The sequence below is a fragment of the Egretta garzetta genome, unplaced genomic scaffold (assembly GCF_000687185.1).
Source record: "Egretta garzetta isolate BGI_Z169 unplaced genomic scaffold, ASM68718v1 scaffold50, whole genome shotgun sequence".
NCBI classification, from domain to species: Eukaryota; Metazoa; Chordata; class Aves; order Pelecaniformes; family Ardeidae; genus Egretta; species Egretta garzetta.
Genome location: NW_009258613.1, coordinates 3,786,199 through 3,805,492, shown reverse-complemented (window position 1 = coordinate 3,805,492; position 19,294 = coordinate 3,786,199). Strand labels below are relative to the sequence as shown.

The following is a 19,294-nucleotide window of genomic DNA, read 5'->3' as shown; positions in this document are numbered from 1 at the left end:
CCCCTCCCCCCTCCTGCCTCCCTTGCTCTCCTCACCTGGCTGGAGTACCAGGTCTCCCTCCTCCCTGGGAATAACAACCCGTTTTATTTCACCAAGCATAGTGCAGGGGTGTGCTTGCCTCCCAAAACTACCTCCGGGAGGCCCAGCAGCGGGGGGGGGCCCAGGCAGGGACCCCTCCGTGTGTGGGGCAGCCCCTGCAAGGGGAGTTGCTTGACGGGATGGCTTGTGTCTGGGCCTGGAGCTGTCAGCGCTGGCCCTTCCCTGCACTTACACGTTCACAGGGCAGTGAAACACTGGAACACTGGCAGGGGTTGCCCAGAGAGGTGGTGGAGGCCCCATCCCTGGAAGCATTCAAGACCAGGTGGGACGGGGCTCTGAGCAACCTGAGCTAGTTAGCAGTGTCCCTGCTCACTGCAGGGGGGTTGGACTAGATGACCTCTAGGGGTTCCTTCCAACCCAAAACATTCTATGATTTTCAACATCACATGACAGTTTATTTTTTTTTTTTAGGTAGAAGTAGCCAACGCAGACACTTTATCAGAGACGTAAAAAAACCCCTGAATGAGGTTAAAAGTACACCATACCATTACTTATGAATCCATAATCTTTTGGAGGTAAAGCAGTATGACCTAAAAGACTGAGTGCTCATACATATCACTCAGGAAAAAAAAACTGCTGAGGAATTCCCTTCCTCTGTGATTTTCCCTGTAATGTGCTTTGATTGTATGCCATCTCTGGACTGCCGGTCCCTTGCTGGGCTAAAAGAATGCTTTGGAAAGGAACTCCTGCTCTCTGCATGAGGCTGGCAGATGCCTGCTTTGATCAGGCACTGCCTGAAGGAGAATGGCTTCATCTCCTGAACAGCATGGTGTGAATCTGGGTCTTAAAATAATGGTTACATACTTCACTTCTCTGAAATGCAGGTTCCCCTACTGTTTTTTGATATACCTGCTGGTGTCCACCTGCTTATTGTTTCTATTTCTTCAGTGTTTTCCTTTGAGTCTGCTTCATTTTGAGTAAAACATGTAATTTTTGGAAGCCCAGCTGTAAGATCTTCAAGATCCGTTGTTATCTCCAGTTGATTGATGCCATCCCTTGCTTCCTCCTGTGTTCGTGGGAACACGGGAATTGCTGTGATCTCTCAGATCACTGGTCCATTCTGCTGTTACTGCACACAACATTAGATAATCTGGATAATGAACTTCTCAGTGAGAAGTAATGTTACAATGTGTCGTGTTTTGTCAATGTCCTGCAAAACCTTTTATTTAAAAGTTGTTGTTTTCTTTTGCAAGTTTGTTTCCCTCTTTCTTCTTAAATGAACTATATAGCACACAAAAGGTCAACTACTCACTCAGTTCCCTACAGCAGGCCCCCAAAATAGGTTTCTAAAGCTCCACTGTAGCTTCTATTGGGAATGATTGTCTCTGCTTTACAAACCATTTGGTAATGAAATTGGACATTTTTGCATAATAGCTGCAACAATCTCTTCAATTTTCTTTTCATCAGCAAAGGGATATCTGACTGTAATAAAACTCTGTCTGGAATAGTTTGTATGGCTTCTTTTTGTATAAAGGATATAGAGCATAATGTCTCCAATGTATATGTATGCAGATTGTGGAATATTATTGTTTTCTTGCTCAAAACCACCTGTTTGCACTGGAAATACTGGCACTGAAATATCTGCCACCAAGCACATTAGTAAGAAGGCCATTTTTTTTTAAATTTCCAGCAGATTTGCCAAGTAACTTATTAGAAATGCAATTTTTTTTATATTTTCTGTGAAGTTTAAAAGATTTAGTCACAATTATTGTCATTTTTTTCTGTTTTCTCTATTAATTTAATGAGGTTTAATCAATGGGCTGTTTAAGGGAAGATGGTTGTTCAGAATGCAGCAAACCTGCCCAAGAAGCTTAAAAAGAAAGACACCTTTCCCAATATGCTTTATGTGCAAACAGGATCCCCTCTTACATCAATATCAGCATCACCATTATATAACCCTTTAAATCACATCAGATGAAACTCTTGAACAGAAAAGAGATTTAACCCTGGTCATCTGTAAATAATATAACATATGCAAAACCAGTTTCACCTCTTTCCCAAAGGCTGTAGATAGAGGAGCTGCAATGACACGTGTGTTTGGGCTGTATTGGTACGTAGCTTACCCAGCTTGTAGCAGACCTGTCCATGTGAATGTGTGCAGCCATTCCAGGACCACTAATAAAACTGGATTTCACAAAACCTCCCTGAGTCAAAGCAGTGATGAAGGAATACTTCTAAATAATGCATAGTAGGAACACTTTATTTTCACAGATCTTTGTGTTTATATTTTTTCTTTTCACTTATTTTTCTTCAGAGCCTCTTTTTTTTTTGGCATACACAATCATGAAAATTCCTATGCTAATTTGATAAAACCCTGGTTTCTTAATCGGTACTTCACTGTAGTTCACTGCTTGTCAAGGAGAGGAAAATGCTATTGCTTTTTTGGCGCAGTGGGCTGGAAACACAGTAATAACATCTAGCTCAAGAGTGAGCACTGGTTCTCATAGAATTTCTTTACCTTCATTATACGGAGCCTTTTCACTCTTTGAAAGATTGCCTGGCATTAAATGTTACTATGTGAAAACCCTGAACCCAGGTCTCTGGTGTTTTTCGGCCACTGAAACACCTTTGCTGGCTGCTAATGAGCTGGTAGTACTTGAGAAATACCTAGGATTAAATTTCATTCTAACATAAACATTTATAAGAATGAATTAGTTATGGCTTTGCCTCAAGCACTGAAAAAGTAAAAAACATCTGCCCACTTTTGGCATTCATCCTGCTTATTTCTGTGCACACTGTGCTGGTGGAAGGATATGTTGACACACCCTAGCTAGTTCACTTTTTGTGAACATCTGGCATCAGGAAATAAAAGAGCATAAAACACTCCATTGCTTGTCTACGTGAATCAATCTGCAACCCGAGCTATGCTGAAAATAATGGATGCTGGATTAATTTCTGCAAGGGTTTTATCCCACTCTTACGGAAGACTCAGCAGTTTTCATACGGATTTTTCTAAATATTACAGGTGACATGAGTGTGTTTCACAAATGGTTTCCTGTGGCAGAGTGGGCTGAAGTTACTTGGCATTTGATATATTTTCTAGCAGATTTTATTTTTGTTGTTGTCCCTACCAGATATGTATTTGGTATGGTGGAACAAAATATTTTAATGATTTTTTAAGTTGCTCATAAGTCAGGTGACGGAAAATGACTAAAGGGAGCTGTGACATCTAATGTTTCTTTCAGTCACTGAAGATCTTGTCAGAAGACGTGCAGAACATAACAACTGTGAAATGTATCTTGACAAATGGTGTCGAGATTTAAAAATTCTCTATCTTCAGAATAATCTAATTCCAAAAATTGGTAAGTTTTTTCTGTATATATTTCTTTTTAAAGGGATTTACATGCATAATTTTGACATCAGGAAAAAATATCTGTTGTGTTATACTTTAAAGGAATGTAGAGTGAGTAACTACAGAAAAGTTGTTTGTGGATCTGCTCCTACCAGGTTTCCTTTCCCTGTCTCCTTAGTAAATTTCTAAGAAGCTCAGGAATTTGCAAGGGAAATTTTAAATGAAAAAGATAGTACTGAGATACAAGTCACTAGAATATGAGTGTGGAACACCTTTTGTTGATTAAAATATCATAAATCAAGATATAACTTAAATATCCTGTCTTTGTGGCAAACAGAGAGACAAACAGTTTAGCATATACCATGGACTGTGTTATCATAGGACTAGCTCTCTTCAGGCTCATCTTTAAATTCAGGTTTTAGACAATGATATTTTTTGTTAACATTGAAATAATTTTTATTCAGATAAAATGCTTGCTTTTGTGCATAAAGACAACTTTTTACAGCGAAGTCTCAGTGGTCTTCCTGCACCATAGAAGGTATAATTCCATATGATCTGTGGTTTGTAGTATAGGTTCGTGTTTGCTAGGCTGATGATAGGACATCAGGCCTTGGACTGGAAAAGCTTAGACCCTACAGATAGTGGTAGATGAAGAATGGAAAGTCAAAAGTGCCCAGGAATTATATTAGCATATTTCTTTGAAGTTCCTTAAGAGGAAGAAAAAAAAATCTGAAGTTTTAGGGTGAAATTCTGTGCTTGGCACTTGTAGGCAAAGGCTTTAAATCCTCTGGAGGGGTTCATCAGGAAACTCCTAGGGAGTATCTGTACTGATAACACCTGCATTTCTTAGCATGGAGGAATCTTCTCCCAGAGAGAATAAGGTTTTTGGAACTGCTTTATGCTGCTCTACCCCATCAAAAATGGGACTAAAATAAGTTGTTTTTCTCTTTGCTACTGTGTCCTTAATAGGGCACAGGACTTAATCTCGTTCTTTTGTTGACGCTCATACCTCCTTTAGGTTAGTACAGTATATCATATTACTGTTCAGCTTATTGCTTTTTGGAAACAAGATTTTTTCAGCAATCTCATTTTTGAGGCAGTCAGTTTTTTCTTAACTTAATCTAACTGTAGGAGTTGGAAAAGTATCCAACTTCCTACTTCATATATTCTCGTATAATGTAACAGCTTTCCAAGATAATGCCTTAGTAACAAATCAAAATTAAAAAAAAAAAGCAAAATGCTATATAAGTAGTGACCAAAAGGGTTGCCAATAGGGGTTGTGCTACAAAGTACAGAATTTGAGAAGTAATCCTTCCCAGTGGATACCAACATGTCCGTGCGGAGCATGCAGCAGTTCCAAGCACGCTTCAAAATATCATAGCTGAATGTTACATATTGACTCTATTGGGATGTGTCTTTTCTCCTCTTAAAGAACACCTTTATGCAGCCCTCAAGATCAGACTTGCTACTAATCAGATAGCAACTTGGAAGGCATCCACTGTATGGATGAGTCCTGGTTCTTTTCTATAAATGGAAAAAAACCCGCAAGATGCCATTGGCTTCAACACTTGTCTCTCTTACATCTTCATGTGTACAGGCACTGCTGTTACAGAAATACCATAAGAAAAAATGAACAGCCAACCTAAGCTGCACAAGTCCTTGCTGAGAAATAAATTTCATAATCTTTTTGTGAATTATGAAGAAAGTATCTCTCCGAGGCCTTAGTAAACTAAGTGGTAGGATTCATGTCACCAAACTTTTAGACATGCCTATGTCTTAGGCAGTTACTGTAGGCTCCCTTTATAATCAGTGATGAAGAAAAGGCATATATTTGAGCATGATTTGGTTCACTGGTTCTAGACAGCCAATTTAAGATAAGACAAATTGCACCTTCAAGAGCCTATTTCTCTTTGTGGATCATAGAGGAGCCTAGACAACTGACTCAGTTGTAGACATGATCTGTGTTGGTTAGATGAAGCTCCCTCTGCTTGAAACTCTTCATTTGTCTCAGCAGGGACAGTGAATCAGTGCGGCTTATGAATTAGAGTTTGAGGTAAACTTTATGACTTCATTGGGTAGGTTTTCCAGTCAGATCTTCAAAATACTTGGTAATTGGGGAGAAACTGAACTGTGGAATAGGTTATACTATGTATTTTCTCTCAGAATTATGTCTCTCAAGTGGTATTTGCATTTTTCAGTCATTTTTGAGACTGATTAAGATTGTTGCTAGCCTATTCCCTCTTTACCACCTTTGTGTATTCAAAGGAGGAAATGCTAGGCATTCTGACACAACCCCACAAACTGTGAACCTGCTCATTTCAATTCATGGTGAAAATAATACAGGTTAGATTCCAGATTAGGAGGGGGTGTGTGGCTTTGTTTTGTTCATACTGAAGCCGTACAAATCCTTATTTGCAAAATTCTTAAAAAGGGAGGAGTAGTTTCTTGTAAACCTGTGGTAGATAAAAGATCTTTAAAAATTACATATACACTAAATAAGCCAATCTTTTCTATATAAGTGAGCGTAAAACTCTGATTTTATAAAGCTTGACTAAGTAGGGCCTGACCCTTTCTGAATTTCATGACAAATGGAATGTTTCACCCTGCTTTTTGGCCATTCCTCTTGCATTATATATATGTTTTATGGATTTGTGATAAAAATTTGTTCATAACCTTCTTTATTTCTTTTTATTTTTATTTTAATATGTGTTTTCAGAGAACTTTTTTGTCTTTTTATTAATATTAAAATAATAATGCCCAGTAATCTGATACATATTCTGATTTGTCCTTCCTATTTTTCTGCCTTATTGTTTCTTTGAAGTAAAGTGAGCAAGTAAAATGATAATGCCCTTTCCAATGAAGAAAACTGAAATAACAGATTTATGTTTTGTTACAGAAAATGTGGGCAAATTAAAGAAGCTGGAATATTTAAATGTAGCTTTGAACAACATTGAAAGAATTGAAAATCTGGAAGGTCAGGTTTGAAACAAACCATTTTGCCTTTTTATATTGAAACACTTAAGTTATGACTTAGTGTAAAAGAGGGTGGAAGCCATTAAGTATGCCCACTAGTAAAGGTACTCTGTTGATACTCAGAAAGAGCCTTTTTGTGTGCAGCATTTCAAAAATGCTTCTTTGTAGCAAGTACTAGTCTTTAATACTCTACGAAGTGGGAATCCAAATTTTTCATGAAATTTGTATTGCCCCACTGTAAAGAGAAGATAATTTTTTATGCAGGTTAGCTGGAACAATGTGATTTTTTTTTTTTTTCTAATGCTATGCAGGCTGTAAAAAGTCTCTCTTGTGTAATGTTTCAGCAGTCATCTTCACTTGAGCAATCAAGTGTCGCACACAAGAAGGTTCTACTCTGTGCACAGGTTGCATTGGTAGTCTGGGTTATTTTTAAAGAGTTTTTCAGATGATTCTTTTCTCTGTCATTGCATGAAGTCCTGTCTGTTTTATCTGTGTTTAAACCTTTATCCTGTCACTATAATTGCATGTGTAAAGTTCTAGCATTTTCCAAGATCAAAATCTAAGACTTGGAGCCACCCAAAAGCACATTCCATATTACTTGAATAATTTCTGACTTGACTTCTTTCTCTTTCTTGATTCTGATTAGGCCAGTTGCTGAATATTTTAAATGTCCACCTTGACAAGGGAACAATAAAATATAAAGCTGCGTTTCTTTGTTTGTTTTTTTTTGTTTGGGTTTTGGTTTTTGGTTGGTTTTTTTTTTTTTTGCCTACAAGGTGATTCAAGAAGATGGCTTAAATCAAATAAAAAAAGAAGCAAATAGGCTAAACACAAATTTGTAAAAGTCGAATAAATAAGTAGTATATTACATATTTGGCAATTTGTTGAGAAGCTTCCATCTGTTTTCATTCCAGTAAATTTTAAGTTCCTCTATCAGACTGCATTATTTATTACTGTGATTTGTCATTTACTTAGGAGTCAGAACCTTTTGGAGTGAGCCTTGCAAAAATTTGGGTTATTTAAATCCCCTAATAAATCATTTTGAGTTGTTTATTTTCTTTCAGTTCCATTATGCATGAAATACTTGCCAAATAGACCTGCAAAGGAAAAGAAGTGATTACAATGATGATCACCAAAGTTGAGCTTGCTCTTAGCTAAACTTTTTTACTCTTAGAGTCAAAGTTATGATTCATGGACAGATCCGGATCTGGACTTCCTGGGCATTTTGTTAGCTAATTTAGCATTTCTGTTATAATTAATCGTTTTGGTTAACAAACTATTTTCTCACCAGTATTTGCAATTTAACCACTGATGAAGTATTCGTAGCTGAGTCCATGAGTGGAAAACCTCACCTTGACTTGGAGTGAATTTTAAGATAACCTTATTTTTACACTTGAATAATGTTAGCTAAGTTTAACAGTACACAGAAATGAAACCCATAATTGATCCTGCTCTCCCAAAGCACTCTTTTAGCCATATAATGAAGACTCAGTTGAGGAGGGGTACCAAGGCAATCAGACTGTTAAAACTGAAGTCCAGCTTATCTGGAAATGAAACATTTAATAACTCATCTAGTATACAAGTACTGACCGCAGAGGTTTGATAGTGGTAAAATTAATAATAAGTTTTGATATTTTGTATTTTATTCAGATTTTTTTTCTGTCTATAAATATTGTGACCTCATAAACTTAAGATGTCACTCTTTTACTTGTGGCTTGGAAAAGATGAAATTAGTATACAGACAAGAAATGCAGACAGTTGTATACCCATGTGTGTGTACGTGTGTGTGTTTGTGTGTATGTGTATGCCACGTGTACATTTATGTTATGGACAAACTGAATTAAGTTTTTTTCAAACAGGCTGTGAAGAACTGAAGAAACTTGACCTGACAGCAAATTTCATTGGTGAACTCTCCAGTATTGAAGCCCTAAAATGTAATATACATCTGAAGGAACTGTTTCTAGTGGGTAACCCCTGTACTGAATTTGAAGGTTATAGACAATTCGTGGTGGCAACTCTTCATCAATTAAAAGTAAGATTTTTAAAATTAAATTTATATCCAAACTAATAACCAGCATTGTTGACTGAACACACTAATCCCAAACAAGTTAAATGCCTGTGGTAGGAAAGCATTTTTCCTACTGTCCACAGGAAATTAAATTCTATTCTGAAGAATAAGTGACTACAGTAAATAATGTGATAATAAATTGGTTCTGTTTTGGCTAAACCACATGCATTTGTTAATCTTTCTATCATTTTCATTAGAGATCCTTAGAAAAAGTTCTGACAAAAAAAAATACACAGTACAGTTCTGGCTTTTTTTCTCCTTTTGTTTTTATATATACAATGCATATATATAAAATGCATTTTTAAATTATTTTCATGATTGCAGAAAGTTACCAGGTTGTTGGTACCATACCAACAATATGTGCCAAGCCAACAGTGTAAGGCAGTAGAAAGACAGAAATTGATGTAAAAATGCACTCTATTGCATCGACTGTAAATAGATACTTTGAGATTGAGGCTTTGTGCAAATATGTACTGATGTAATGATTTCCTGCCATGGAAACAAGCAGTCCCAGTCATGAAATATGCTCCCACAAATTTTCCCTTGGAGAAGCACAGATGCTTACTTAACTTATTTAGAGTAGATTCAGCTTGCTCAGTTGGCAATAAACTAACACGTCAAAGGAAATAATTTTGTAATAGTTCCATGAGCCTCAATGAAGGTCAGACAAATATCAGAAATGGCTGAAGGGACTCTCTCTATTACATAGTCTAATCAGACCAACTGAAATTCCTGGAAAATGCAAAAAGGAGCTCTCAGACACAGAAAACCATTTTCAGATCTGAATAGCAACTTATTGTTAATTCTTTTTAATATAGTATAACTTACATAGTACTATGGAAGTTTGAAAGGTGTATTTTTAATTTTATAGAGTAAGTAATCTACCAAAATTAACCTACACTTTAATAGATTTATTGGTTTGAATATATTTAAAATTTCTCAAATATTTATATTGATTTTTTTTCCCTTTGTGAAGTGTCTGGATAGTAAAGAAATAGAACGTTCAGAGAGGATTCAAGCACTTCAAAACTACCCAGAAGTGAAACAGAAAATCAGAGAACAGGAACAAGCTTACCTTCTCAAAAGGGCCAGAGAAAAAGAAGAAGGTCAAAGAAGGATGCAAGAAAGAAAGGACAAGAAAAAAACCCAAATGGAATCTAAGCTTGGATGTGACAGGTAACAGTAAGCAACAACAGTTTGTGAGTATATATCCTTCATCTCTTTCTTCCTTAAGGATTTTGGTTTTCCTCATTAAATAGTTTATATAATTCCACTTAAATGTTTTTGTTTGTCTTTATTGTTGATTCTAGCAGAATTATTTCTCCTCATGCGTGTTATCTCTAATGAAAAATATAACTAATTACAAACATAATTAATTACTGACCTGCAGACAGTGCAACAGAATTTTTGTCCCAAAACTCCAAACTAAATTGTCTGGGTGCCAAAATAGTGTAATTGATAGCTTCTTTCAGGAGAACAGCTGGATATTGTTATTTAAGGTAAAGCAGATGTTCCAGAGAAAGCAGCTGTTCACCCATAATTTCTTTTGATTTAGGGTTATTAGATATGAAGACTGAAATGGAATATTGCAGATATTTTGAGACATAAAAGGCTATGGAACATTGATTTCTATACTTCTTCCACCTAATATCACTGAGATTACCTAGACAGGAGAAGGTTTTTTGTCTGGGGTCATCTTCCACTGCAGTGCCATCCATCTTATTTTTAATCCAATAGAGACTAAGTTCCATGGAGCTGGCTATGGAACCTTGTCCTCATATATCACAGCTGTATCATAAATTCAGTTTTCTCTCTACATTGATGGAGAATTTTGGAAGATTACAGAGGCTTAGGGCTAGGGGAAAAAATGATTCAGGTTCTAAGATGGCATTTGAGGAGATGCCTAAGTAAAATGTTGCTACCCTATAAATTTCTTATGTTCTGCTGCCTGATATTGGGAATACTTAAACATCACAGAGACTGAAGGGGTTTTTTCACTGGAAAGTTGTGAGGGTATCTGAAAATTCTGCTGCTGAAATTAAATCCATTGAACTAGCTATCTTATCAGGCTTTTCAGAGGGTTAGGCATAAACATAGTATCACTTCTTAGTTAAAAAAATTAAAAACATTATGTCGAAATATGTTTTGCTGATTGATGAAAGAAGCAGGGCAGAGAACGTTGTCCAAATCTATAAGATACTGTTCTTGGTAGGAATTATACAGCTATTAGTATTCGGTTAAAAAGATATTATTGCAAAAAAATCATTAGCAAATATTCTTCCTTCACTTCATTGGGATAATATTCCATGTGATCTTGTGTAGCCCAGACTCCCTACAGAACACAGAAAACCATCAGGCAGAAGGAGACAGAGAACAAGAAATGTGGAAAACAGTTGAAGATGATGAAGACAGAAGATTTTGGGAGGAGCCTACACCGTACACTCCAGAATCTAGACTAGAAACTCACAGATACATTGAAGAAAAACGGAGAGCTAAAGACAATATAAGGTATGTTTTTGTTTTAATATATTCTATGAGTTGAGGATGGGAAAATTTTCAAAGAAACAGAGTAGAGACAGGCATCTGCCTCACGTTAAATATTACTAAGAACTGACAGCTTAAATCCCTGTTGCCTGTGCAAACATGCTTATAAAATCTAAATAAAATATACAGATTGTTCATTTTGTTTTGTTTCATTTTCTAAAATTTATTTATGATATGCTTTATCTTGGTTTTCCTCATACAGAGTTTTAAAATATAATTTCTCGTTTCAACTCTGTTTTATGGACTTCAGAAGTTTCACTTTTCTGTCAGCTAACATGTTTTGTATAGTTCAATGTTTGAAATACCTTGCTAAAAACATTTATCTGGAGTGCAGGTTGCATTATATAATTGGCCTCAAGTGACCTTTCAGGCACCTTTTCTATGTGACTTATAAATTTTTTCACATGCTTATCAAAGATATTTGTCCTGAGTAATGAAATTCTTCATGTTATTTATGCTATTCGGCATGGTGAATCTGAAGCTGTCCAGTCCCTGAAAAACCTTTAAAACTTTCTAAAGTTGCCACTGGTTTTGCTGACCATGGAAAATTAATGCAGATACTAGCAAAAAAAGTTATTTTATTGCTGCTGGCTTATCAGTTCCACAAACATAGTAAGCAATGTCCCTTTTTTTTTTTTTTTTTTTTTTTTTTTTTCTTATGTAAAAGCATTTGTGTCAGAGGTTTTTCTAGCTGTCCTTTTTAAGGGCATGATTTTTACAAGCTTTATCAAGCCTAAGTATCGAAAAAGTCAGGCCTAGGGAACTCTCCAAGAAATTCAGAAATCTGCGTAACTTGTTGCTATTATTAATTCAAGGTCTAGCACTTTCCCAGAACTACTGTGAAACCCAGATCCTAGCTAGTTAGAATTTTGCTGTGTCTGGGAATGTCTTGCTGTAGTCAAAAGCACATGTGTTCTAAATGCTTCCATGTAAGTATTCAAGGAGAGTCCAAACAGCATTATAACAAAGATAGAATAATTCCTTTCTGGATTTTTCTAAACTTCCAAAACATTTAAAGGAGTTAAAAATCCTTTCACAGTAATTTTGGTTCGGTGGTGAGATTTTTGTTAAGTAGCATGAGAAAGGTGAGAGCAGAAAAGCGCCCCTGACAACTTCAAATCATCCTTGATGGTGGAGAGGAGCTGAAATGTAACTTTAATGTAAGTCACTCAGTATAGCATACTTAGTAAAAAATTGACATGAACTCAATCAGACCAATGATATATTTCAACTTATCTATGACACGTTAGCACATGTTAAATTTGCCAGCTGGGGTATAGTTGGACAGTTGATCCTAAACTTGAGCACCTTTGGCTATTGCCAAATGAGTGATTACTTGCGGTTTCATTCAAAGAAAATTCAGACAAGTGTAAAATCAGTTGCAGCTGAAAGGTGCATGGGATCTCCTTTAGCTGGTCATTGCCTGAACAAGGCCCTTCAGCCCATCTTAGCACGAAGTTAAACAAGTTGTCTTAAACTCTAATGATTATGACATGACTGAATTTGCCTTAAAATGGTTCATATGAGTAGACAGATTTAATCTAGAAATAGGTTATTAACAGCTAAGGGGTGGTAGGATATAATTTCCTGAAGCATTTCTGAGAACTGCATCTTTAGAACAGGGTCATGGTTCATTCACTTTGCATTTAAGTGTCAAGAGTATTCAGGTGTAGAAACTGCTAGCCCACAAATCCCACATTAAACCTCTGATTCATACTATAGAATAGTATTTAACACATGGATAGTTGTGAACCTTTCTTAAACAGAAGTTGTTTTTATGTAGTCATTCCAGTAGCTCCACTTGAATGTTTTATTTCTTCTTCAAATCCATTGTATTTATAGACCAAATCTTTTTAAATGCTTTTTTTCCCCCAAAGTGGTCTAAATCTTACATACTTTATTTGCCTCATTAGTGATTTACCTTTAATGCTCTCTTAATCTCGAGCGTAGAGTAAGAAATTGGTTTGGGAACACAAGAAGCAATGTATTGGTGTTTTTTGAGAAATGGGAGGGTTTTATACCTCAGCTGAAGTATCCATACACACTATATTGACCAGCTGAAGAGTGGATTAATGCAAATCGACAATTATAGTGGTGTATTTTTGAAGAAAATGTAGCCATTTTTTACCTAGGTGCAAGCAGATTCTTCCTCTCCTTGCTCATGATCTAAACATTTATACAGGAAAATACCAGTACTGCAAGGCTTAATGAACATACAGTGATCTGCTTTGTTCTGACAGATAAATTTAAGGTAGCTTGTTCATTGAGCTAAATGAAAGTCAAATATAGCTTAATTGCTGATAGCTGGACATGGATAGTGAAGACTGAAGTCTCCATCAGTAATACATGTTGTATTTTTTGAAGGAAGAACACAGCAAAAAATTTAATAGACACATCAACAAATAATCTACAAGTATGCACTTTGGTGATACTGTATCCTATTTGGTGCTGCTTGTAATCTTTGACCATTAAAATTCTTTTTACTAGTGCCGAATAGTGACTGATAGCCATGCTGTTAGGAGATATGCCAGTAGAAGTTAGCATGAATAAAAGATTTCTTTAGAATTGCTTGCACATATATCAAATCTGTTAACAGTAGTGATATCTCATGATTAGCATGACCATTCAAAACTAGAAAAACATCCCATCTCATATGTTTAAGCAATCCACTGATTTCTTAAGATATAACAGATAAATCTGATATATTACTGTTTGATAATGGATGTTGTGACATGCATAAGAAGTTATTATCAATGTAAGATGTGATATTACAAAGTATTTGTTCATCTTCAGATGTTGCTTTTAATGTGCAATTGGACATTTGATATAACTGGTTTTGTTCCTGAAATAAGTTATATCCTTAACATCAGATACCAGGTAATTCTTAGCTCTTGCCATCCTCCTTTCTTTTTTTGCTACTAAACTTGAAATACCAGAATGTGAAATTATAAACCATTTTTCTTTCTGTTTTGTTAAGGGAATCAAAAAAGAGAGAGAAGCCTCTTTGGACATTGGTCACTGCAGAAGGAAAGGTTCTGAATGTGAATGTGCCTAAGTATGTAAGGTTAAGAGGTTATACAGACTAACCTCTTTATAGTTGATTTGGGCAACTATTTCAAGATATGTAACAATACAAAAATAATAAGGCTGACAAATTCTCGTTACACTATTATATTTCTGGTCGGGAAACTGACTTCTAAAATTATATTCTGATGCTGGGAAAAGAGTTAGTTTTCAGTGAGTAAAGTATTGAATGTTGTTTAACATCTGGGTCTTTGATGATTGAAGAACTTGTTTTTCTGTAAAAGATAGACGACATTTTACTCTTTTCCCTTCTGTTTCTGGACAAAATAATTCTGTCCTCTGATGCCAGATGTAAAACTGGCAGAATTGGGAAGGGTATATAATTCACTTCTATGGCATGAGGTCCTTTGGCACCGAATGAGGGCTCTAGCAACAGAGGCTGGTGATACAAGGAAGTCTCTTGTATTTTATCATTGACAAAGGCACCTGGGTATTCCAGTGTTTTGGAAGGAGTTTCCAGGGATATCAGTCATGTGTTATGATTGGTTTCACTTGAACCAAGCCTTCCTTTTCTAAGGGAAAACAGGAGATGGAGAGTGCAAACAATGTTTCCTTATAAATGACTCCCCGAAGAGCTTCCTACAGGAGACTGATCAAAAAGTGGCCTACAAAGGGCCACTTACCTGTCTGCTGTCCTCTGAAAAAGCTTCTCCGTCTTAAGACTGACTTAGCTGCAAAATAAAAGCTAAAACCATGCTTATTGTTAGCATGAAGAATACTTTCTGAATCTTGGAAATTTATAAACCCATGCAAATTTGAGGAATTTACAAACCTACGTTATAGGATCGGCGCATAATTTTCAGTGATATAGGAAAAATTAAAGGTAGTGGCAGAAGAGCTCATGTTTTTTCCATCTGTACCAGAAGATACTTATCATTGTATTGATGAACTTTTTCTGTTAAAATGTGTTGACTGAAAAAAAATTTAAATAATTTTCTAGTTCAAAGAAGAAAGACAAGTCTAAAATAATTTAAATCTTGTGTTAATAGAATTTCATTATGCCTCTAAAAAAGCAGACATATTTAGAATAAAGCTCTCGCTGTCTTTTTAGAAGATATACAGTCCCCTGGAGTTCACTGTTAGTAGCAGTCCTGTTCGTGTCACCCGAATTTTCTGGATTAGAATTTAGTCTGTGGATGTGCCCACGTAAAGGCAGATCAATGAGCAGTTTTTGTCATGGCTTCAAGAAGAATATCACAGCTCTTCAGTGCAATCTGGCAGGGTATTGGAGAGACATAAAGAAAGAGATACAAGTAGACAGATGGTTTTCTCCAAAGTTTTTGCTTCAGTGTGAAAGTCTAATGTCCATAGCAATGTCCAAGCTTCTCTGATGTTCTTTTGGAAGGTTAGCAAGAGGAATGGCTGCATGCTGCTGAGAACAGACTATTTATCTTCCTCAATTCTGACTAAGTGTCCCCCTAGAAAATTTTACGATTCTTTTCTCTTTTTCACACGTCACATTTTAGTGCATTCTTAAAATTGTTATGAAGAGAAAAAAAGCATGAACAGGAAACAAAGCTGGTTTGTATTCTTTGCAGCTTTCCATTAAAAATACCCATAAACTAAAAGCTCCATAAGCTTTCTTGCAAGTTGACTGTGTCAGAATACAGGAGAGCAAAGAGTTAAAAAGTATATCTGACAAATATTTTTATTGATGAAAAAATGTATCATCTAAATGCTTAACATTTGAGCTTCTTTCTGTTACCTAAACCCAAAGTATCTAAGTATTTTAATGTCACTGAAATATTCCAGATAAATTACATTAAGCAAAACCCTCACATTTTACACTAATAACTGATTTATAGAAATCTTCTCGTTTATAGGTGGGTTTTATTCTGTTTTTTCTCTACTTTAATACATGGGCAATGTTTGAGTATATGAGCAGAACTTGAAAGTCTGGACTAGATCTCCTTACAGTTGTAGTAATAGATGTTCTTTTCAGTTTATAACTGGTAAGATTCTTTTACAACTTTAAGAACTCAGCCAGCAGATCACAAACACGCAGCTAATAAAATCTACAGTCTCCTTTTCAAAAAATATTACGAAGCTTGTAGAATCAAGGATATTGTGCAAATCGTGTTTTACTTTGGAAATGCACAGGCAGATATTTATACTCTAGGCAAATTAATTGCTATGAACAAAGATGCATTTTTTTTTTACATATGGTAATGTTAGAATTACCCAGTACTAGGCTTTTCATGCTTTTCGTGAACGGTTTTTTCTATGAAGATGTTAATAGAGCAGACAGATTTCGCCAGCAGATGTCTCTCTTTCTGCATTGACAGACTGATCTTAATTTTAACTGACCTTCAGCAGTATTATTTTTTTTTTTGTCTCTTGTGGGCTGGGTGGGGACAACAGAAAATAAATGTAAGAATGACTTTGGTTCAAATGCCAGTATTTTTTTCCTGTTCATGAGGAAAATTGCAACTGCTTCTAAAATGATCATGTGACATATTGTCTAAATGGTATTTGTATTCATCTAAAATTGCTAGCAGTTGAATTTGAAGTATGCCGTAATGTTTGCTCATTCACTCCAATTGTATTTATCCTGGAGGTGTTTCTTGTCTTTATTAGGCTTCATTTCTCTTTGAGAGATGATGAAGAAAACAACCAGATCATCTTGGATCTTGCTGTTTACAGGTCAGATTTTTTTTCCTCATAATTTTTGCCATTCTTAAGTTCTAATACAGTGTTTCAAATACACTCCTCTCTGTAATGGTGACTTTTCAAGAGGAAAATGAGTAACATAGGTGGTAATGGAATCAATCTTGAAGCCTGTGGCAAAGAAATGAAGCTGAATAAACAGAAGACCCTTCAGACTGTTCTGTTACTCCTCAGTGAGGACTGTGTCTAATAGTCCTTTCTGGAATTGATGTTCTCTGCAGTCCACAGGCAGGTTTCCTCCACACCTGTCCTTTTATACTTGTGGAAAATCTTTTCCATTCTTCATTTGCAGATTAGGGTCGCAGAGAATGGGCGTTTTGCCCGTTCTCTAGCCCTAGAAATGCTCTAGTACAGTTCATATCCTTCTGGTTAAATTCTTCTCCTCCCCAAGAGTAGGGTAGCCTTGTCCTACTTTCCTTCCTTACTGGAAAGAGTCCATGGCCCATGCTATTTCCTGAACTCTGCCGGGGCATTGCCTGGAAGAAATTTGATTGAACCAGGCCAAAATATTACAAGGAAACCTGATAACTGTTTGATAGTGTATACTACTAAGCAGTACAGTGGCCTTGCCCACACTTCAGGAAGGGGTTGGAAACCCACTGGCTTATTTACCCATAACAGGAACTTGTTAGAGTAAAGCTTGAGCTAGTTTTATACCACAGAAACCCTTTTCATGCCATGTGTTCTTCCCTTACAGCTCATTCATTTCCCTCAAAAGAGGCCTGCTCTATGTTTCTGAATTATAAGAATTAGGGTTTTTTGGAGCCTCAGAAAGTCTGTTGATATGCAATGGAATTTTGGATATGTTGTAGTATTCCGTGCTCACTTATAAGAAATGCAATCTAAAAAGTTTGAAAAATTCACCTGAGAAGTAATGTTATAAAAGAAGGTAAATAGGGAATATGTACTTGTGCATTCACTAGTAGGTCACAGGAACATGAGTGCCTATGTCACGTGATGAAGAGCAGATATTAAAGTGGAGCTTTTACAGGTCACAGATATTTTTTGACATTACTGAAATTTAAAATACTGTGTTTTCTGGGAATGTAAAGCATTTCTGTTTATTGTTTTCCAGCAAACTCTTTGCAAAAAAAGAACTGTTATTATAAATTTACTAGATGAGCCTTCAGAAAGAAAAGTAGCAAAATACTTTTACAATTTTAAATAGCAAATAGATTAATTTTCATATTAATGTGAAGCACTAAGCTAATAGAAGAAAGACCTTTGATTTTTCCACAAAGCTTTTGAATTCTTGCAGTTATACAATAGCTGATGTGGTGGACCTGACAGAATTTAGCCATTACCTTATTTCACATTTTGTGAACACACAGGAAGATCGTGTTTTTCTTCCGAACACATTAAATCCAAATAATATTTCATATAACTTAATAACTGGAATTGAAGTTTGCAGTTTATAAATAAGAAATTGACATTAAAGAGCTATATGGTCTGCACTCCTTATTTACTGGACTGTATTGTAGATTGATTCATTTATTTGTATTCTATTCTGAAGACATTTAGACACTTCTCTGATTGATGTTGATGTCCAGCCAACTTACATACGAGTACTGGTGAAGGGAAAGGTTAGTGTTCTCTTACTACATTCATTTCAAATCAAGAGTTAACGCTTACCATAGTTATTCAGTGGACTCTGGACTCTGACTTCTATGAGTTACCAACAGTGTGCACCTATGCAGAAAAAACGGTCTTTCATACTTGCATTATTTTGGACCACACATAAACTGTGGAAGTCCTAACCAGAAGACGTGAAAAGCCTGAAATGAAATTTCACTCCTTTCTCTCTTTTTCTCTTCTTATATGCCCCCCCTCTCCCCTGCCCTGTACCATAATTCCCTTGAAGAGAGAGCTTGCTAGTTGCCCTAGGCTAGAATTTAGCAATTTCACAATCTGGAATTTATAGCTGACAGAAACAAATGGATATATATTCTTTTGAAAGGGCATTTAAAATGCCCTTCTGGTTTTCTCTCTTCTCAGTACTTTTAATTTTATCATCCATTTTTGAAAACTTCAGAGTACTGAAACAGTAAACTAAAATCCCTATTTTTGACTGTACCAACTGCATAAACAAAACTTCAGAATTACTTTACATCTAAAATAGACTGGATAATCTTTCTCAGTTAATTGCTAATCTAAGTCAAGCATCATTTTATAACCTTCTTTAGAAATGTCATTTCAAGAATGACAGCAATTCAGGAATATACTTGTAAGTAAAAGCTGTTTAGCACGCTAATAATTTATTAGGATTAGTAACACTACATATAAAGTGAGAGGATTTAGACTTATACTGTCCTTAAGATCAAAGGATGTGATAGTGATGTTTCTGCATATGTTCTGTCCAGGTCAAAAGTAAAAAACAAAACGATATTTTAGCATGATATACTTCAATCCCATATTTTCTCATAGCCTTTTCAGCTTGTGCTCCCTGAGGAAGTGAAGCCAGACAGCAGCTCTGCTAAAAGATCACAAACAACTGGTCATTTAGTTGTCAGCATGCCAAAGGTACGTAAAATAATCTGAGGAGGCATCATAAAAAGATACTTAAAATG

At 35.8% G+C, this 19,294-nt stretch overlaps 1 protein-coding gene across 1 annotated transcript in view; it reads left to right on the top strand.

Annotated features, from left to right (window-relative positions):
- LRRC6 (leucine rich repeat containing 6) overlaps positions 1–19,294 on the top strand; it is a 40,544-nt gene that overhangs the window by 1,293 nt on the left and 19,957 nt on the right. Inside the window, exons 2-11 of the mRNA XM_035903437.1 lie at positions 3,002–3,064; positions 3,285–3,401; positions 6,288–6,365; positions 8,224–8,396; positions 9,409–9,608; positions 10,755–10,940; positions 13,954–14,031; positions 16,638–16,703; positions 18,241–18,310; positions 19,152–19,247. Coding sequence (XP_035759330.1) covers positions 3,002–3,064; positions 3,285–3,401; positions 6,288–6,365; positions 8,224–8,396; positions 9,409–9,608; positions 10,755–10,940; positions 13,954–14,031; positions 16,638–16,703; positions 18,241–18,310; positions 19,152–19,247 — 1,127 coding nt within the window. The remainder of the gene's footprint in view (positions 1–3,001; positions 3,065–3,284; positions 3,402–6,287; positions 6,366–8,223; positions 8,397–9,408; positions 9,609–10,754; positions 10,941–13,953; positions 14,032–16,637; positions 16,704–18,240; positions 18,311–19,151; positions 19,248–19,294) is intronic.